Source organism: Pan paniscus, chromosome 10 (assembly GCF_029289425.2).
Source record: "Pan paniscus chromosome 10, NHGRI_mPanPan1-v2.0_pri, whole genome shotgun sequence".
In the NCBI taxonomy this organism is placed as follows: Eukaryota; Metazoa; Chordata; class Mammalia; order Primates; family Hominidae; genus Pan; species Pan paniscus.
This window is the reverse complement of record NC_073259.2, coordinates 14,238,352-14,260,952: the sequence shown is the minus strand read 5'-3', so window position 1 is coordinate 14,260,952 and position 22,601 is coordinate 14,238,352. Positions and strand designations below refer to the sequence as shown.

At 40.5% G+C, this 22,601-nt stretch overlaps 1 protein-coding gene across 20 annotated transcripts in view; it reads right to left on the bottom strand.

The window, feature by feature from the left end:
- RIMKLB (ribosomal modification protein rimK like family member B) overlaps positions 1-22,601 on the bottom strand; it is a 103,929-nt gene that overhangs the window by 49,998 nt on the left and 31,330 nt on the right. For 11 of the 20 annotated variants that reach the window (XM_063592980.1, XM_063592983.1, XM_063592981.1 and 8 more), the window contains one exon: positions 19,512-19,738. In XM_063592980.1, the coding sequence (XP_063449050.1) occupies positions 19,512-19,738 (227 nt within the window). Of the gene's footprint in view, positions 1-19,511; positions 19,743-22,601 lie in introns of all 20 variants that reach the window. The other 9 variants (XM_024931281.5, XM_063592988.1, XM_063592986.1 and 6 more) reach the window with 1 other exon arrangement.

The window sequence follows — 22,601 nt, the reverse complement described above, 5'->3', positions numbered from 1 at the left end:
GCCACCATGCCCAGCCTGAATCAATTTTAATTAACAAACTCTTTTCTTCACATGAATTTAAAATCTCAACTTATTCTAGTTTCTCACTTTTTCAGACTTAAAGCAATTTCATGTTTTTCCTTATATTCAGGTTACTTAATAATAGAACATTCTCCTCCTCCGTGTCTATTCATGGCTATGGTAGTAAACAGATACTACATGATGGATCTCATCTTGTAACTTTGAAATAATAGTAGATCCTGAGTTAAGATGTGGCAATGATCTAAGCAAAGGTTTTAAAATGTGAGTCTTTTTTTTTTTTTGCTTTAACAAGAAGCATTTGTTTTCTAAATAAAATACGTATAATATAAATTCAAGAACTGATATTTCTGAACAGAATAATTCTTTGTTGTTGGGGGCTGTACTATGCGTTACGAGATATTTAGCAGCATCCTTAGCCTCTATCCATTAGCTGCCAAGAGCAACCTCCTGCCCAGTTGTTTCAAACAAAATGTCTACGGGTATTTCTAAATCACAGTTCTATACAACTGAATAGTATACAGCCATACTAAATATTAGGTATATTCCCAAAAAAAACAACAATAAACGTCATCAAAAAGATTTGTTTATAGCTGACTTATTCAAAGTTGCAAATTGGAAACAACACAAACGTCCACCAATAAGAAGACCTATGCGGTATATTGTATGAATTATACCTCAACTAAAAATGGAAGAATAAAGAATTTTGGCTGGGCTGACATATAAAAACCTCTAAAATATTAAGTCAGGGAAAAATAATATTCAGAGCAATGTGTATGATTCTTTTGCGTAAAAAAATTAAAGAGTGTGTGTGTGTGTGTGTGTGTGTGTGTGTGTGTGTGTGTATATATAATTTTCTGTTACATGCATAATGCTTTCCCCCGGAAGAATATTCAAGAAGGCAGGTGATGGGCATTATCTTCACAAACTGTCTGCATTTTAATTATGCTATTAGTACTTTTTGACTCTTAGGATACGCATACAATAGTTATTAATGTTAAAATGTCAGATTATCTGAATGCTAAGATTCTGAACCATTTTTCCTTCTTCCTTATTAAAGAAGAGGTAACACCACCCCAAAAATACACAATGCAGTAAATATACAGTTTTTAATTTTTTAAATACTCAGCCATGTTAAAACACAAGATTACTATCTCCATAAACAGAAATGGAATACAAAAGCGTGAATGTGACTTCAATTAATGGACCTAGATGTGTTGGGCTCCATATATTACAAAGGGCAGAAGAGTCCAGTAATTTGATTCCTTAGGATCAAAAGTGCTCCAAATGAGATAGGCAACTAAAGTCTTGATCAATGGCAGAAACAAAGGGCAAGTAGGAATCACCTGCTAAGTAAAAGCTAAAGGCTAGAGTGGCAAGAGAAAACAGCCTCACATTATACAGACCTGTGCCCATTTATGTGTTGATTTGGTCATTAAATCTACAAAAATCTCCAATACCAACAGGGTCTCAAGCTCCAGTCCACAATAAAAGTTCTAGTTCTAGTTCTAGTCCAAGGGACCCAAGACACCAAGCAGAAGCAACCAAAGTTACTATTCAGCAAGAAACAAACTTGGGCAGGGGAAGAGGAAGGAGAGTACTTCATACTCTAAAATAAGCCTGCAAAGTAAAATGTTAAGGCACATGAAAAAAGTAAGAAAAACAGGCAATAAACTTAGTAATCAAGAGATGAATTCTATCCTGATGAAACAAACATGATAAAGCAATCTGAAATGACTTTAAAATAAGTATGCTCAAGATCCTCAAAAGGATAAAATATATATCCTCGCTTGAGATATTGTAAAAGCTAAAAAAGTTAAAAAAAAAAAATCCGCAGGTATCCAAGAGGAATATCAGATTAACTATAAATGACAGGAGACTATTCTACATATATAAGATGCCAAAATAAAAACAACATCTTCAAAACACTGGAGTACAAAGTAACTGACTCTCCACAATTTAAAACCCAACGAAACTATCATTGAAGAATAAAGCAAATAAAGACATTTCCAGGCACACAGCAAAGATTGTTTACCAATTGCTGACCAGAGCTTAAAGAACCACTAAAGGATGTCAGCAAAGTGGTGGAATAGGAAATTCCAAGCCCTCATCATCCCCTCCTTGCCTAACATTAAAAAAAAAACCAGGAACTGGCTAAAATAATCTTACTGAACCTCTGAAAAACAGTGAAAGGAGGCCCAGGGCAGTGGCTCACACCTGTAATCCCAGCACTTTGGGAGGCCGATGTGGGTGGATCACCTGAGGTCAGGAGTTTGAGACCAGCCTGGCCAACGTGGCGAAACCCTGTCTCTACTAAAAATACAAAAAATCAGCTGGGTGTGGTGGTGGGCGCCTGTAATCCCAGCTACTCAAGAGGCTGAGGCAGGAGAATCACTTGAACCCAAGAGTCAGAGGTTGCAGTGAGCCGAGATTGCGCCACTGCACTCCAGCCTGGGCGACAAGAGCGAAACTCCGTCTCAAAGAAAAAGAAAAAGAGAAACAGTGAAAGGTCTACAGCACCAAGCAAATGCCCAATCAAGAAAGCTGCACTGAGGCCGGGCACGGTGGCTCACACCTGTAATCTCAGCACTTTGGGAGGCTGAAGTGGGCAGATCACTTGAGGTCAGGAGTTCAAGACCAGCCTGGCCAACATGGCATAACCCCATCTCTACTAAAAATATAAAAATTAGCCAGGCGTGAAGGCATATGCCTGTAATCCCAGCTACTTACAAGGCTGAGACAGGAGAATCTCTGGAACCTGGGAGGAGGAGGTTGCAGTGGGCCGAGACCACGCCACTGCACTCAAGCCTGGGCGACAGACCAAGACTCCGTCTCAAAGAAAATTTTAAAAAAAGAAAGAGCTGCATTGAAAATGGTAGAAAAGATGGTATTTTATTCACCCTTGCCCTACCCTTTCCACAATGCAAAGTTGTCTTGATCTAGAAGACTTTAGGCAGCCCAATTCCCTACGTAAAATTGGAGGGTGTAGGGCAGATCTCATTAGCAATATTCAGATCTGTCTAAGGTCTGGTCTGTTTCACCTAACTAGGTTCTCAGGTTGGAAAAGCTGCAAGCCAGCTACAGTCCAGCAGATGCCTGAGGCAAGCTATTATAGCTGGAGACATGCAATGGATCATCTTAGGCCCTGTGACCAAGCTGGAGTGAGATGATTTGGGAAATTAAGACATCTAAAAGCAGCCAGGGTGGCTGAGCACTGTGCCTCATGCCTGTAATCCCAGCACTTTGGGAGGCTGAGGCAGGACTGCCTGAGCCCAGGAATTCAAAACCAGCTTGGGCAAGACAGCAAGAGCTGTCTCTACTGAAAAATAAAATAAAATAATTAGCCGGATGTGGTGATGCATGCCTGCAGTCTCAGCTACCTGGGAGGCTGAGGTGGGAGAATCACTTGAGCCTAGGGGTTGGAGGCTGCAGTGAGCTATGACTGCAACATTGTACTCCAGCCTGGGTGACAGAGTGAGAAACCCAGTAACACACACACAAAGAACAAAAGCAGCCAAGGCCAGTCAAAACACATGCTCAGAAAAGGCTTGACAATTTCTTAAACTCTTGTGTCAGTATTATCCCAAGGACTTGAATACACATATTTCTCCAAAGATATACAAATAGCCAATAGGTCCATGAAAAGATGCTAAAAATCACTAATCATTAGAGAAACACAAATCAAAACCACAATGGGATAACCCATTAGGATGGCTATTATAAAACAGAAGTTGACAAAGATGTGGAAAATTGAAACCCTTGTACACTCTTGATGGGAATGCAAAATGGATAAACAAAATGCAGCAAACACATAAAATGAACTATTAGGTCAGGTATGGTGGCTCGTGCCTGTAATTCTAGTACTTTGGGAGGCTGAGGTCATAGGGACAGGAGGCAGGGAAATTCTGGGCAAAAGAGGGCAGATCCCTGGTGAGGGCCCAACCCTCAAGCCAAAAAGCCTGGTACCATGGCCCAAAGTAAGAATTTACATCCCTGTCTTCCTGCTCGAATGCTGCCTTTTCCAAAACCACCCATGGCCTGCCCCTCCCCACTCTCCATCTTGTGCCCACAAAAACCCCAGGCTCAGCCAGCACAGACAGGAGAAGCAGCTGGACATCGGAGACTATGGTTAGATATCAGAGAGAAGCAGCCTGACTTCAGAGGGACAGCGCGAGAGCGCAGCTTCGCAGAAGAGTCCAGCCACCTCTGGCTGGACACCAGGGGAAGATTACCTTCCCGCTCCATCCCCTTTTCAGCTCCGCTTCCCACCGAGAGCCACTTTCATCTGCAGCAAAATACCCCACATTTACCACCTTCAATTCACTTATGCGACCTGATTCCTCCTCAACACTGGACAAGAACTTGGGTGCCAAGAGTGTGGGTGCAAAATGCTGTCACACTGACCCTCCATTGAGCTGTTAACACTTAAGCCGTCTGTGGGTGGCAAAGCTAAAAGGGCACTGTAACACTTCCTTTGGGGCTTTAGAGGGTTGTGGGTACCCTCCCCTACACACTGTGGTGGCGCCAGTATGAAGTTTGCTCTTGCCAGCACCCAAAAGCACTTGCCCCAGCTCCTGCACCCGCTTACCTGTGCTCCCCCTCCCATGAGGGGTGGAGCAGTAAGTGAGTGGAGTTCACCCCTGCTGGAGCCCATGCACTCCAGTTCCCATCCCACAAAGCGGTCAGGGAGATACTCTGCTTCAGAGACAGGTGGAACATTTGAGCCTAAAAGTTCAAGACCAGCCTGGGCAAAATGGCAAACTCCATCTTTTAAAAAACAAACAAACAAACAAAAACACACACACACACAATTAGCGGAGCATGGTGGCAGACTACTAGGGAGCCTGAGGTGGGAAACTGCTTGATCCTGGGATGTGGAGGTTGCAGTGAGCCAAGATCATGCCACTGCACTCTAACCTGGGAAACAGTGAAACTCTTGTCTCAAAAAATAAAAAAAGCCTAAGTAGGACTTCCAGTTTCTGGTAAGCTTAGAAGACTAAGCTACCAACTTGCTGGGATTTTACTAAAATCTAACCTACCTAGGGGGAGAAAAATACAAAACTCCAGCCCCCTCTGGACATTATGTTCCACCTAAAGGGAAATAAAAATAACTGGGATACACTAGTTATGTTTGTAGTCCAGTAGCAAAGGCTCATCAAAAGGCAGAGACCTAATCATAGGATGCTTTACCTCCCCACACACCTTACCACTATACCACTAAAGGCCTATTTACTCCAGGTCCTTTTACACAATTCCCACCTTTCAACCAAAAAATACAAGTTATCTGAAAAGGCAAAAACACAGTCTGAAGAAACTAAACCAGAGTCAAAAACTAAACTAACCAGAGACAGATGTAGCAGGAGTGGTAGGATTTTAAAAGACTGTGATTCATAGGCTAAAGACTTCCACAAAAATAGTAGACAACAAGCAAAAACTGATGGATAATGTAAGGAGAGATATGGGAATTGTAAGAAAGAACTAGTTCCAGGATCCCCCCCAGATACCAAAATGCATACAACAAGTTCAAGTTCCCCTAGCTGGCAATGCAGAACCTATGGATACCAAAAGTTGGCCCTAACTGTGGGTTTTGCATTCCACGAATGTATGCATGTACAGATAGACAAATATATTTCATCATGTGTTCAAAAATACTAGATTTTTTTTTTTTTTTGAGACAATGTCTCACTCCGTTGCCCAGACTGGAATGCAGTGGCACGGTCTTGGCTCACTGCAACCTCCACCCCTGGGGTTCAAGCAGTTCTCTCCTGCCTCAGTCTCCTGAGTAGCTGGGATTACAGGTGCCCGCCACTATGCCTGGCTAATTTTTATATTTTTAATAGAGACAGGGTTTCACCATGTTGGCCAGGCTGGTCTTGAACTCCTGACCTCAACTGATCCGCCCGCCTCAACCTGCTGAAGTGCTGGCATGAGCCAACAAGGTCCGGCTAAAAACACTAGATGTTTGATCTGCATTTGGTTGAATCTGTGACTGTGAAATTCAGATGCAAAACCCATGGATACAAAGTGCCAACTTTGGCTGAGTGCAGTGGCTCATGCCTGTAATCCCAGCACTCTGGGAGGCCGAGGCGGGTGGATTACCTGAGGTTGAGTTCAAGATCAGCCTGATCAACATATAGTGAAACCCTATGTCTACTAAAGAAATACAAAAATTAGCTGGGCGTGGTGGCACACGCCTGTAGTCCCAGCTACTTGGGAAGCTGAGGCAAGAGAATTGCATAAACCTGGGAGGCAGAGGTTGCAGTGAGCCGAGATCGTGTCACTGCACTCCAGCCTGGGCAACAGAGATTCTGTCTCTCTCAAAAACAACAACAATAACAACAACAACAACAAACCAAAGTGCCAACTTTATTTGATTGCGTGTATAATCACTCTGTGTGTGTGTGTGTGTGTCTGTGTGCACGTGCAGGCACACACATACAGTTACATATAACACTTAAAAGAAATGAATAACAGCAATGATCTCAGGGACTGGTGGGAGGAATTAGCAATATTTTGCACTACCCATGAGGTGGGTATTTAAAAGTGGACTTAGATTAGTTGTAAATGTATATTGCAAACCCTAGGGTAACCACTTTAAAAAGCTACATAAATGAAATGCCAAGAAAGGAGGGAAAACAGAATTAAAATGCTCAATTAAAATGACAAAGGGCAAAAAAAGAATGGAAGACAAAAATAAGAAAAACAGGGGTAACAAAGAGAAAACAGTAACAAACATGATATGTTAATTTAACCATATCAACAGCACTGTAAATGTCAATGGTTTAAATATTCCAATTAAAATACAGAGATCGTCAGAGTGGATCAAAAAACAAAACCCAACTACGTGCCATCTATAAGAAAATTTACTGTAAATATAGACACATACATTTTAACAGTAAATAAAATGAAAAAAAAAAAGAATAAAATGGCCCAGTAAACTTGTGGGTAAAAAATAAAAGAATTAAAAGTTTAAAAATTAAAAATAAAAAAGCAAATGGATAGAGAAAGATATACCATGCTAGATATACCATGCTACAGTAACCAAAAGAAAGTGTAGAAAAATAACTGTATTATTTTCAAACAAGCTATAGTCTGGGAGAAAATATGTGCAAATAATATAACTGACAAAAGATTGTTATGTAAAATATACAAAGGGCTCTTAGAATTCAACAATAAGAAAATAAACCACCCAGCTAAAAAAAAGAGCAGAAGACCTGGACACCACACCAAAGAAGATATACAGATGGCAAATAAGTATACGAAAAAGTGCTTCATGTCATGTCTTCAGGGAACTGCACATTTTAACAGTGAGAGATACCACTACATCTTACTGGCCAAAATCCAGAACACTGACAACACGAAACAATGAAGAGGATGTGCAACAACAGGAACTCTCATTGCTGGTGGGAATGCAAAACAGTACAACCTGGGCCAGGCACAGTGGCTCATGCCTGTAATCCCAGCACCATGGGATGCTGAGGCGGGCAGATCACTTGAGGCCAAAAGTTCAAGACCAACCAGGCCAACATGATGAAATCCTGTCTCTACTAAAAATACAAAAATTAGCTGGGCATGATGGCACATGCCTATAGTCCCAGCTATTCGGGAGGCTGAGACAGGAGAATCGCTTGAACCTGGAAGGCGGAGGTTGCAGTGAACCAAGATCGCACCACTGCACTCCAGCCTGGGTGACACAGTGAGACCTTGTCTCAAAAAACAAACGAACCAAAACAGTACAACCACCTTGGAAGACAGTGTGGCAGTTTCTTACAAAAGTAAACATACTCTTACCATATGGTCCAGGAAAACTGTGCCACTTGGTGTGTACCAAAAGGAGTTGAAAATTTAGGCCCACACATACCTGAACATAGATGGTTAAACCAGCTTTATATGGCGCTAAAGCCCTACCCAGCAGCCACTCCAGAGCAGGGCTCCCCTTGGCTCCTACCTGCCCCCTTGCAGCCTCTGCCAGGGCTGGTGTGCCTCGCAGGCTGAGAACATATGCAAAGGGGCCAGGGGCAGACTTTGGGAAGATGCAACTCTAGGATGACTTGAAAGTAGAGCATCCTGACCTCAGGTGAGACTAGCCTGGCCAACATGGCAAAATCTCATCTCTACTAAAAACACAAAAATTAGCTGCGCGTGCTGGCGTGCACCTGTAATCCCAGCTACCCAGGAGGCTGAGTCAGGAGAATCGCTGGAACCGGGGAGGTGGAGGTTGCAGTGAGCCAAGATCGCACCACTGCACTCCAGTATGGGCAACAGAGCAAGACTCCATCTCAAAAAATAATTAAAAAAAAAAAGAAAGTAGAGCATCCTTTGCCTTCCTGGGAGAGAAAATTGTAACTAGCACACAGTCTGCACATGGAGTTTTCAGAGAAGTCTTCACCTGAATGAGAAGCCTACCTCCATCAGGACCTGGAATGTCTGATATCTGTGTGTAACAAGTAATTTTCTTCCGGATGTTAGCAAGCTGGTGAAATAAGATGGTCCAGTGTTTGTCATCTCACAGAAACAACAGTTTAAACAACTACCACAAAAATACATTTATCAGAGCTAAAAAATCGACTGAGAAATTATAGTACCTGGGTGTAGCATGGAAATAAGACAAATGCATTAAAGAGGGTAAGAAGGACAGTGTCACATTACCTACATCAGCCCTCCACTAACCCTAAGCAGGAGAATGAAGCAAGTAACAGATGTGCCTTAGATCCCAACACCAGCCCTATATCAGTAAAACCCAGTGACAGGCAGTTCCCCACAGCACCATATCCCACACTGGTAACTGAGGACTTAGTTTCCAGGCCAGGACCTGCAGATCCAGCCTCCAGCCCTATCCCACTGTCAGGTCAGCAACTGTAGACTCAGGTGCCAAGCCTATCCCAACACCTGGCCAGCTCCTGCAGACTCAGGCTCAGGGTCTAAGTGAAGCACTTATGAAGCTAGACTCCAGGCCCAGTGCTGCAGACCCAAGTGGCAGTCCAAACCACTCAGACACCACACCATACAGAAATCTCTGCATGAGCTGACTATTCAAAGGCTTTCTCTGCTAAAGCCACTGGACTGGAATAAGTGTGCACATCACCAATTACACAAACACGAACACTTGGCCTCAGGATCAGGAAAAAAAAAAATCAGAAAAAAGGACACCATCAAATAATAACATACTGCAAAAGTAAATGATCCTAAAGAAATGGAGATTTACAAAGTACCTGACAAAAAATTCAAAATAATTTTACAGATAAACAAATAAACAAGATCAGGAAGAAAAAAAAATCAATGAATCAAATGAGATGTTCAACAAAGAGAATCATCTTTAAAAATCAAACGAATTTTACAGCTAGAGAAAACAAATGACGGAATTGAAAATCTTCCCTAGGGAGCGAACTTGAAAACTGACCATCCAAAATTACCAAGTCAGTGAAACAGAAACAAAAAAGAATGAAAACGACTGAAGAATGGCCAGGTATGGTGGCTCACACCTTTACAAACCTAGCATTTTGAGGGCTGAGGTGGGCAGATTGCTTAAGCCCAGCCTGGGCAACATGACAAAACCCCAACTCCATAAAAACAAAACAAAACAAAACTTAGCCAGGCATGGTGGCGCGTGCCTGTAGTCCCAGCTACTTGGCAGGCTGAGGTGGAAAGATTGCTTGAGCCCAGGAGGCAAGAGGTTGCAGTGAGCCAGGACTGCACCACTGTACTCCAGCCTGAACGACAGAGAAAGACTCTGTCTCAAAAAAAAAAAAAAAAGGGAACTGAAGAAAGCCTATGAGAATTACAGGCCAGTGTCAAGTGAACCATAATATGCATTATGGATATTCCAGAAGGAGTAGAGAAAGACAAAGGGACAACAGTTTATTTTTTTTTAAGTTCTCTAATCTAGAGAGAAATAAACATCTAGATCCATGAAGCCCAGCAAACTCCAAATAGATTAAATATACAAGCATGCCTCATTTTATTGTGCTTTAACTTATTGCCTTTTGCAGTTATTGTGTTTTTTACAAATGAAGATTTGTGGCGACCCTGTGTCAAGCAAGTCAATCAGTGTCATTTTTGCAACAGCAGGTGCTCACTTTGTGTCTTTGTGTCACATTTTGATAATTTTCACAGTATGTCAAACTTCCATTTTGATCATATCTGTTACAGTGATCTTTGATGTTACTATTATAAATGGGCGACACTAACTGCAACCACATAGAGGGCAAACTGAATAAATGTGTACATTCTCACTGCTCTACCAACTGGCTTCCCCATCTCTCTCCCTCTCCTTGGGCCTCCTTATTCCCTGTGACAACAATATTGAAATTAGGCCAGTTAATAACCCTACAGTGGCTCTAAGTGTTCAAGGGCAAAAAAGAGTCACACAATCTCTTACTTTAAATTGAAAGATTAAGCTTAGTGAAGAAGGTATTTTAGAAGGTGAGACAGGCCAGAAACTAGACCTCTTGTGCCAAAGTTAGACAAGTTGTATATGCAAAGGAAAAGTGCTTGAAGGAAATTAAAAGTGCTACTCCAGTGAACACATGAATGATAAGAAAGCAAAGCAGCCTTATTGGTGATATGGAGAAAGTTTTAGTGGTCTGGATAAAACATCCAACCAGCCACAACATTCCCTTAAGGCAAAGCCTTATCTAGAGTAAGACCCTAACTCTCCAATTCTTTGAAGGCTGACGGAGGTGAAGGAAAGCGTGAATCTAACAGAGTTTGGTTCATGGGATTTAGGAACAGAAGCCATCTGTATAACACAGTGCAAAGTGCAAGGTAAAGCGGCAGCTGCTTATGTGAAAGCTTCAGCAAGTTATCCAGAAGATCTAGCTAAGATAATTGATGAAGGTGGCCGCACTATACAATGGATTTTCAATGTAGACAAAACAGCCTTTTGCTGGAAGAAGATGCCCTCTAGGACTTTGATAGCAGCTAAAGAGAAGTCCATAACTGGCTTTAAAGTTTCAAGGGAGAGGCTAATTCTTTTGTTAGGAGCTAAGGCAGCTGGTGACTGTAAGTTGAAACCAATGCTCATTTAGCATTCCAAAAATCCTAGGGTTCTTAAAAGTTATGCTAAATGGACTCTGCCTGTGCTAAGTGGAACAGCAAAACCTGAATGACAGCACATCTGCTTGCAGTATGGTTTACTAAATATCTTTAGCCCACTGTTGAGACCTACTACTCAGAAAAAAAATATTCCTTTCAAAATATTACTACTCACTGATGATGCACCTGGTCACCCAAGAGCTCTGATGAAGATGTATAAAAAGATTAACATTATTTTCATAGCTGCTAACACAACATGGACTCTGCAGCCCATGGATCAAGAAGTAATTTTTTTTTTTTTTAGCTCTGTGAAACAGCTGACAAACAGGAGTAATTTCTACTTTCAAATCTTATAATTTAAGACATACATTTCATAAGGCTATAGCTGCCACAGTGATTCCTCTAAAAGATCTCGGCAAGTAAACTGAAAAAGTTCTGAAAGGCATTCATCATTCTAGATGCCATTAAGAACACTCATAGGCCAGGTGCGGTGGCTCACACCTGTAATCCCAGCACTTTGGGAGGCCGAGGTGGGTGGATCACCTGAGGTCAGGAGTTTGAGACCAACCTGGCCAACATGGCAAAACCCCGTCTCTACTAAAAATACAAAAATTAGCCAGGCATAGTGACACACACCTGTAGTCCCAGCTACTTGGGAGACTGAGGCAGGAGAATCGCTTGAACCCAGGAGGCTGAGGTTGCAGTGAGCCAAGATCGTGCCACTGCACTCCAGCCTGGGTGCCAGAGTCAGACTCCATCTCAAAACAAAACAAAACAAAAAAAACACTCATAATTCATGAGAGAAGGTCAAGATATCACCATTGATAGGAATGTGGAAGAAACTGATTCTCACCCTCATGGATGACTATGAGGGCTTCAAGACTTCAGTGAAGGAAATAACAGCAAATGTGGTGGAGATGGCAAGAGAGCTATAATTGAGAGTGTAGCCTGAGACGGGATTAAACTGCTGCAGTCTCATGAGAGATTGCTGAACAGATGAGTTGCTTCTTACAGATGACCAAATGGTCATTCCAATGGAGATGGAATCTATTCCTGTGAAGAGGCTATGAACATTGTTGAAATGACGACAAAGATTTAGAATATTACATAAATTGAGTTGACAAAGCAGTAGCAGGGTTTAAGAGGACTGACTCCAATTTTGAAAGAAATTCGGTGGGTAAAATGTTGGAAAATAGCATCACATGCTACAGAGAAATCTTTAATGTCAATGGGGCAAATTTCATTGTTTTCATATTTCAAGAAAATGCCACAGCCACCTTCAGCAACCACCACCCTGACTAGTCAGTAGCCATCAACCAAAAGTTTGTGTTACTTGCTTTATTGTGATATTTGCTTGACTGTGGTGGTCTGAAACCAAATCTGCAGTATCTCCAAGGTGTGCCTATAAAGAGATCTTCATCAAAACACATTATAATTAAACTCTCAAAAGGCAGACATTACCTATTAACATTCTCCTTTTTAAACCATATCCTAGCACTTCTGGAAGAGTCACTGGTTAACATTTGTGTTTTTAAATAGTCTTTTAAAAATTACCTGGTTCCAGGGTATTAAATCTGTCCCAGTAGACTCTGAGGCAGCATAACATAATATTCAAAGGGGTCTCACTTTGTGTCTAGCTACAAGGCCATAGGCAAGCTTCTTAATCTCTTATTTAAAACGGGTAGGCCAGGCGCGGTGGCTCATGCCTGTAATCCCAGCACTTTGGGAAGCCGAGGGGGGCGGATCATTCAAGGTCAGGAGTTCCAGACCAGCCTGGCCAACAAGGTGAAACCCCATCTCTACCAAAAATGCAAAAATTAGCTGAGCGTGGTGGCAGGCACCTATAATCCCAGCTACTCAGGAGGCTGAGGCAGGAGAATCGCTTGAACCCGAGACAGAGGTTGCAGTGAGCGAGATCGCGCCACTGCACTCCGGCCTGGGCGACAAGAGCCAAACTCCGTGTCGCACACACACACACGAGGGATAATGATACTTTACGCTCAAAGGGAATTAAAATGCATCCTCAGCTGCTTAGTATAGTTTATAGTCTTTAATTCTACTAGACTCCTGAGCTCCATGTGAACAGAGACCCTTTATTTACTATTATACGCTGAAAAGTATCTGGCACATAAAAGTTTCTCAAATATTAGTTGACCACTAAGCGTCAAAAGATTGAACTCAAAAGTATGAATCCAACTTTGTACCTTTTAATTAGGTCTTTTACCCATCAAAAGAAACTAAGAAAAAGAATGTTACTGATGATATGACTTCTCATATTCTCTTAATGAATGTGTTTTAATATGGATTTTGTGGTGTCAAAATATATGTCCTCAATGTCTTAATGTTCTATATTCTACTCACAACTGAAAAATGTCTTCATTACTGGCTCAAATCCGGACTCTATCCTGGCACTGAAAGTTCCATCATCTAGCTATACCAAACTTATCACCAAGTCTCAGTACCAATCTTGCTTTGAATGAAGGCTTCATTCTTTACCATCCTTGGTGCACACCTACACTCACTCCCAAGTAACCCAAATATGAAAAGAGCTCATGATCTATCTCTACTCACAACCAGGCCCTACCTTGAGGCCAGACTCCTTGTCAGTCTCCTTCATCAGAACAAGATCCTCAGGAGTTGATAATTTTGTCTTTTCCATCCTTGTATCCACAACCTTGTACATTGTCCTTTATGAAACAGGCATTTCATGAATGCAATTTTGTATTTTTACTTGGTTTTCTATATATCTTTTTGCTGTTAAGCATCTAAGCACTTGTAATAGTTATTTTGAATCTCCCACATTACTAAGTAGATCCTCAATAATTATTAAATTGGAAGACAAAAAACCCAGCTTAGGCTGGGCACTGTGACTCATGCCTGTAATCCTAGCACCTTGGGAGGCCGAGGCGGGCGGATCACCAGAGGTCAGGAGTTCGAGTCCAGCCTGGCCAACATGGTGAAACCCTGTCTCTACTAAAAATACAAAAATCAGCTGGGCGTAGTGGTGGGCGCCTGTAATCTCAGCTACTTGGGAGGCTGAGGCAGGAGAATCGCTTGAATCTGGGAGGCGGAGGTTGCAGTGAGCCGAGATCGCACCATTGCAGTCTAGCCTGGGTGACAAGAGCGAAACTCCATCTCAAAAACAAAACAAAACAAAACAAAACAAAAAAACCCAGCTTAATTTATAATCCCAGGGCTTAGAATTAGAAGCAAGGTGTCTTTTAGCAGTTGAATAAATAAACTACAGTATATGAAAGCAATGAAATATAATTATACAATAGAAGAAATGAGCTCTCAAGCCAGGAAAAGACATGGAAAAACCTTAAATTCATATTACTATGTGAAAGATCCTAATACGAAAACACTACATACTGCACAGTGCCAACTATAACATTCTAGAAAAGGCAAAACTGTGGAGACAGTCAGAGGGTCAGTGGTTGTCAAGAGATGGGTGAGAGGGAGGGAAGGAGGAGGATGAACAGGAGGGAGAAAGAGAAAGGAATGAACAGCCAGAGCACAGGATTTTTAGTGCAGGGAAACTATTCTGTATGATACCACAGTGGTGGATACATGTAATTATGCATTTGCCCAAAGCCACAGACTATAGAACACCCAAGAGTAAGCAGTAATGTAAACTATGGACTTTGCGTGATGATGTGTCAATGTTAGTTCATCAAGTTCAACAAACATGTCCTTCTGGTAAGGGATGTTCAAAATGGGGCAAAGATATCCATGTATGTGGGCAGAGGATACATAGGAGATCCCTGTACTTTCTGCCTAATTTTGCTGTAAACCTAAAATTACTCTAAAAATGATTATACACACACACACACATATATATATATAGAGAGAGACAGAGTCTCGCTTTGTTGCCAGACTAGAGTGTAATGGTGCTATCTCGGCTCACTGCAACCTCCACCTCCGGGGTTCAATCGATTCTCCTGACTCAGCCTCCTGAGTAGCTGGGACTACAGGTGCATGCCACCAGGCCCAGCTAATTTTTTTTATTTTTAGTAGAGACGGGTTTCACCATGTTGGCCAGGATGGCCTCGATCTCCTGACCTCGCGATCTGCCGGCCTCGGCCTCCCAAAGTGCTGGGATTACAGGCATGAGCCACTGTGCCCAGCCGAAGTTATATTTTTAAAAAGAGGTCAACAAACCTTCACCCCAAAGAACAAGCATAAAACTGGAAATATTTTTGTCAATTCTATTTCAGAGCTCTGGTAATTAATCAAAGACAGACAAATTAAGACACATTTAAAACAACAACAACAACAAAAACCTGCTAGAACACTGGGTATCGACAATGGAAATCTATGGTCTTTTTTACCTAGATCTGATTCCATTTCCATAGAGGAAATGGAATAGCTGGCACAGTAGTTTGACTACAGTGGGATAGTTGTGAAAAATCAGCACACTTGCTACCGGGGGATGGTTTTAATTTGAGGCACAGAGGCTGAAAATCCAAGACCACACTGTCAGTAAAAGTGATGAACAAGGAAAATACAATTCTGCTAGCCCAAGGACAGTGCTACAACAGGCAACAGCACAGTACATTATTCATTATTTTATAATAGGTGTATATTGGGGTGAATGTTTCAAAAGTTTTTAACCGATGAAGATAACAACAACAACAAAAAACTTGGAGGATTAGGCAATAAAAACATAAAGGGGATTTGGGAAAGGCAAATATAACTAGAGCCGTAATTCCGAGAGATTAATTTGACTACAGTACGTTAGAAGATGAGTTTAAAGTGGAAACAAATTTAGAGGTTACTGTAATAGTTCAGGCAACTTTGATTTCATTAGCAGTAGTAAGAACAGACATTATGTCAGATATACTACAAACAAAACAGACAAGCCTTTTACAACATTATATCTGGAAGTAAGGGAGAATGAAGAAGAAAGTTGACTCCATGATTTCTTCAAGCTTAGGCTAGGAATAGGACACCATTAATAGAAAAGACTAATATTGGAGCTAGAACAGATTTGTAAGAGAAGTTCAAGAGAGCAGTTTTACATACACTGACACAAAGGGAGAGGCAATGAGGGAAAAAAAAAAGGAAAAGCAAAAGAACTTCTATGCCTTCTACTCATTTACAACTATACCCTCTCTTTAACCTGACTGTGAAAACACTGCACAGATAATGTGTAAATGACGTGTAACATTTTTTAAACGGCTTTGAGATATAATTCACATATTGTAAAATTCATCCATTTAAAGTACAGAACTGTGGTTTTTAGTATTTTCACTGTATTATGCAAAATGGCCACAATTTTAGAACATTTCCCTTATCCCAATTTGTTTAAGTTTCTCCACTTAATTCTGTGAAAGAGGCTGTTTCCTCATCTGCATAACGGTAATATCACCTCCCTTATTAAGATATGAGAGTTAAATAATACATGAAAAATGCAAAAAAAAAAAAAAAAGAAAAGAAAAACCCTCCTAGAAATGCCTGAATATATAGGAGACACATCAACAAAAAGTCTGAAAAATTTTTAAATTAGATTTAACACTACAGGGGAAAAGTAAGCTTCTGAAGATTTTTAAAAGAATATTAAGATGATAAAAGTTGTGTTTAATGAAGATGTGAAAATGCTAGAGAGGAAAAGACAATTTTGAAAAAGAAAGAGCTACTGAGGTGGGAAGATCGCTTGAGCCTGGGAAGTTGAGGCTGCAGTGAGCTAAGATCGCACCACTGTACTCCAGCCAAGGTGACAGAGCGAGACCCCGTCTCAAAGTAAAAGAAAAAAAAAAAAAAAAAAAAAGGAAAAGAAAGAAAGAAAAAGCTAGAGGGCTAACTAAAGTCATTAAAATTTGAAGCCATGGGAAGCCCCACTCAGGTGCCCCTCTCTCTCACAGGAGAGCTGATCTCCTTTCTCTTTTACCTATTAATTAAAACTTCACTCTTAGTCTAAAAAAAAAAAAAAAAAAAAAATGAAGCCATGATAGCCTGACCCAGGATAGTGAGAAGATAGAACAGTTATGGCTTAGAAGGAAAAAGCAACAAAAATTTTGTAGCATACTGGCTCTTGCGAATTTAAAAAAAAAAAAAAAGACAGACATGTTAATGGTAAGGCTAGGTTAATGGGAGAAAGGTGATATTACAAACAGAGACAGAGAAGCTGAAATAACAAGACAGCTTTGATGGAAAAAAGCAAGTTCCACTGTGATAGAATGGCACAGAAATGCCACTTGAGAATAAAGTGAAAATGTTCACTAGGTAACTGGGAAAAATATCAAGAGCAATGGTTTTCAACCCTAGATCCTTTTCAACCTACACACTTTTAAAAAATAGAGATGCCCATTTCTACCTCCCAAATTTTGTGTTATTACTTAGTAGCCACTAGATTTCATAAGGAAGTATGGCTGTAACCTTTGGTTTTCCAACCACCAGAAGCCTTGTAGGAGCAGTGTTGAGTGAACTCACGTTTTACACTGGCATGTCTCTTCTCATGCAGACTTCAAGAACACGGCTCCCAATACAGTAAGTGTCTGAGTTTCTGACTCCAATTTCAATAATAACTGTACATACACACTTACACTGAAAAAGCTGTGTAAGTTGAACAAGCATGTCACAAATATTGAGTTTTAGAGATTTACCTTGATTTGATCAAGGATCTTCGTCACAGATGTGAGAGGGGTTCAAAGTGACATTCACATTTTTCATTCATAACTTACCAGTTATAACTTTACATTTATTTGTGTGATTGACTAATGTTGACCTCATCCTTTAGAATATATGAGGACTTTATTTTATTTCGTATACCATACCACTATCCAGCACATAGTAAATGCTCAAATAATACTTAATGAAAGAATGAAGTAGACTCTTATCCCAGATTTCCTGAATCTAAATAACTAGGTATTGGACCCAGGCAATATATACTGAAAAGAGAATTACATTGAAAATAAAATAGTGAGCATCATCCTGATAAAGGCAGTAACTACATTCAAGAGAATGAGAGTAGGTGGGCATGGTGCCTCATGCCTGTAATCTCAGCACTTTTGGAAGCCGAGGCGGGTGGATCACTTGAGTTCAGAGTTGGAGACCAGCCTGGCCAACATGGTGAAACCCGTCTCTACTAAAAATACAAAAATTAGTCGGGCATGGTGGTGCACATCTGCAATCCCAGCTACTCAGGAGGCTGAGGCACAAGAATTTACTTGAACCTGGGAGGCAGAGGTTGCAGTGAGCTGTGATAGTGCCACTGCACTCCAGCCTGGTGACAAAGACCCTGCCTACAAAAAAAAAACAAAAAAAACAAAAAACAAGAGCACTTATCCATTTAAGCAAAACAACAAAGAAACATTTCTGGCAACAATAACTGATCAAAAGTACTGTGGATGAAATAAATAAATGTTACAAGAGGATTGAAAATAAAAGTGATGCTTGCTAAGAGATTATACTTAGTGTGATATTCAACCTATGGTAACATTTTTAATTTAGACAAGATTCTGGATCTGTTAGCCTGTGAATGAAATTATCCTGCCATGGCAGATAAAGGTAAGATTTTATTGTACTTTGCATAGCCTTAATTCTCACAAAAACTGTCTTTCTCCATTTCATTGATGAGGAAATTAAATCATGGGGCTTCAGTATAATTCCAGTCACAAAGGAAGAAAGTGATCTAAAATGTATTTATACTATCATTAAATTATGAAGTATTTTCTGAAAGCCAGTCAAAAAGTCCATTTATATGACACCATATAATGCTCCCTGACAGAAACTACCAATTTAGCTATAGTAAGCCATAAAACTTTCAAAAGCAAAAATTTAGTTTTCTGAAAATTAATACTAAAGAATTTCTATACTTTTCTAGGATATCTTCCCCTACAATCCCAAAACAAATACGAAATATTAAAAATACTAGAAAAATTTATCACCAATTGAGTTAAATCATTAAGACACTTTCACCTATAAAACCGTATTAGTTTATATTACATGTATAGTGTTTTATAAAAAGGAATCACATGGATCTAATTTATTAATCAAGTACTAATCAAAGAACCTCCAAAGATACAAATTTCCTTAGCAGCACCTTATAAACAAGGTATTTTAAAAATAGAAGACAGTAAAAATGAAAGGAACTTGAGAATCATCTTTACTTTTATTTTTAAGAAACTGTGTCTTACAATGTTGCCCAGGCTGGACTCGAACTTGTGGGTTCAAGTGATCCTCCCACCTTAGCCTCTGGAACTACAGATATGCGCCTACTTTGTTTTATTGTTTATCTGTTTTGAAGGTCACCTTTAATTTCCCTCACAACTGTTTCCTAATAAAGTTAATAAATATTAGTGTTTATATTACTTTCATAAAATGTATTAGACCTTATAATTAGAAGATACTTAGTAATGACAAGGCTAAGAATTCCTCTGTCCTAATTATTCCTAAAACATGCAGATTCATCATATTCTAGGTAAAAATCCAAAAGATCACTTAGTATATAGACTTACCCAGGTTTCCTTGCTCGATTGTCAGCACCACCTCATCCATCACCACAGCCCTGAAGTCCAGTTCCTCCTCACAACATTTGGCCTTCAATGCTCGTAAAATCTCTTTTTGAGGATAGTCTTCCCTGATGCGACGATCTGTCAAAAACCACAACTTGGCAGCCACAGAACTACACATCTTGATCAGCCTGTGCTTCCTTGCCTGGATTATTTCCTCTTGGATGTAACGTCTACCTAGATGGAAGAAAAAATATACATAAAAGGTAAATCAAGAAATCTACTTGATTTCTGGATTTCATACAAATAAATGTCGTGATTATATACTAATTATATTAACAGGAAAAAAGTGTAGAGATATTGTTTCCTTTTCATTCAAACTAAAATTTTTATACACTAGTAATATGGAAACTGACCACCTCTTCAGAAATATGATTTCTCCATTTTTCCTTGGGGAAACTGGCACTGCAACTTAATAACTGTAGCTCGTCACTTAGCAGAAAGTTTAAATACCCTTCCCAATATTATATATTGTCTAGGAATATACTTTAATCTGATCACTGACTTTTTGTTTTATCTCCTCCCTCAACATTCTGTTCTTGATATGAAATGAAATGCCAATCAATATATTTCCATCTTTCCCATCACTAGAAACCCCACTTAAGTATATTTTTGTATCTGTGGTTAACTTTATATTCAATTTTCTTCCCTGGTTTTGTTATAGGTATGTAGAAAAAAAAAATAGGTAGTAGCACTTATCTTACTAGGTAAGCTTCAATGATGAAGTCATTTACACAGTAGCTTTAGTGAAAATAAATAATTGGAGAATGAGCAAAAGGGCTCTCAATAACCAAAATAAATGTCCAGGTCTATTCACTAAATTTCATTTATTTCAGTCAGAGGACAGCATGCTCTTACTCAATGTTTTTATTCTTCCTATAAATAGAATTTTTAAAAATAAATGCAGCTTGTTTACTAAAATGCAAAAAAGGACTTTTTTCCCAGATGGTGTTGCTTCTCTGAGTTTGTATCATGAACAATGCAACATTAAAAATCACCTTCCTGAGAAGCAAAAAAGTTACAAGTTTCAGAACAAGCAACAAAACGATTTTTTTAAATGTTTACCAAAAAAACAAAATGTCAAGTATCATTCAAGTATTATTCCAGATAACATGGCACATCTAACACAAAAGGAAAGGTCCTGGGCAAAAACTACAGGAAGGAAAGGCTGTACAGACCAGCAGCTTCCTGAATAGTGGCAGCTGGACATGGTCCACCCTCCCAGGTACCAGCAAGAAGGGCCTGCTCCACAGTGCACACGGTTTGAAAGCAGAGCATTGCTGGGCAGAGGCCCCATCAGAGCCAACAGCACACATTCCCAAGCACCTTGAAATGCCATGTCTGCCACACTTGACCACCTACCTCTCTCTTGACCCACCTACTACCCCACAATCCACTGCCTCAAAGGCCTAAGCCTCTGTTAAACAAGCAGGGTATCTAAACTGGATTATGGTAGTAACTCAGCTTACACACATGCTAGGAAGGAACTATGCTAACTTAATGTCGGATGCTCTAGGGTTAGCAGTTCTGAATATTTAATAACTTTTTATTTTTATTTATTTATTTATTTTGAGATGGAGTTTCACTCTTGTCACCCAGGCTGGAGGGCAATGGTGTGATCCCGGCTTGCTGGAACCTCCGCTTCCTGGGTTCAAGTGATTATCCTGCCTCAGCCTCCCAAGTAGCATGTGCCACCATACCTAGCTAATTTCTTCCAGAAGGCGGAAAGGTTGCAGTGAGCCGAGATCACGCTATTGCACTCCAGCCTGGGCAACAAGAGAGAAATTCTGTCTCACGCACACAAAAAAGAAGATAAGGACCAGGCTCATTAAAATGAAAAATATATAAACACTATGGCTTCCCTACAGCAGGATATTCCATGCATATTACAGGCAGTAAACCTTATCCTCCCTCCTCCTTAAACAGAATGTTTCTGATAAACTTTTTCTCCTATGAAGCTTTTCTTGAAAAGAGATTTCCATTTTAACCACAGTATGGGAAAGGTACAGTGCAAACCTGCACTGTCAATTCAACCTGATGGAACGACTTTTTTTATGGGTTGCATTTCAGTCTCTTCCCTGTGGACAATCATAGGGAAGGCCACAGTGTGTCCCTGACCAGACGCTGTACCCAAAGACATACTACGCTCATTAGAAAAAAGTTATAGCCACACAGGGCCTTCCAGGCCACTTGGGAAGATCTCAGAAAGCAAAGCTCCACAAAAGAAAAAGTCACGCCAGAATACCTGACGTAGAATATCCCCAGCTTCCCTTGACGAAGGAATTGTAAAAATGCCCTTAAAATGTTTGGGGGAAGGGGGAGGGATAGCACTGGGAGATAGGTTACCTAATGCTAGATGACGAGTTAGTGGGTGCAGCGCACCAGCATGTCACATGTATACATATGTAACTAACCTGCACATTGTGCACATGTACCCTAAAACTTATAATAATAAAAAAAAAAGTTTGTAATCAGTAGTGATTAAAAGACTCTGTCACTGACTTCCAACACTCTGAAGCTATGTCCGTGCCTTGGCCTGACACTCGGCTCTTGAAACTCATCCGTTTGCAGATGATTTTTTTTTTCTTTCTGAGACATGGTTTCAGTCACCCAGGCTGGAGTGCAGTGGTGCAATCATAGCCCATTGCAGCCTCAAACTCCTCGGCCTAAGTGATCCACCTGTCTCCTCTGCCTCCCAAGTAGCTGAGATGACAGGAGCAAATCACATCAGGCTAATTTTTTTTTTTTTCCTTGAGATGGAGTCTTGCTCTGCCACCCAGGCTGGAGTGCAGTGGCGCAACCTTGGCTCACTGCAACTTCTGTCTCCTGGGTTCAAGCGATTCTCCTGCCTCAGCCTCCTGAGTAGCTGGGATTACAGATGTCCACCACCATGCCCAGCTAATTTTCGTACTTTTCTCTTTTTAGTAGATATGGGGTTTTGCCATGTTGCCCAAAATGATGGAATTATAGGCGTGAGCCAACAGGCCCGGTCTCTAATTTTTTTTTTTTTTTGGTAAAGATGTGGTCTCACTACGT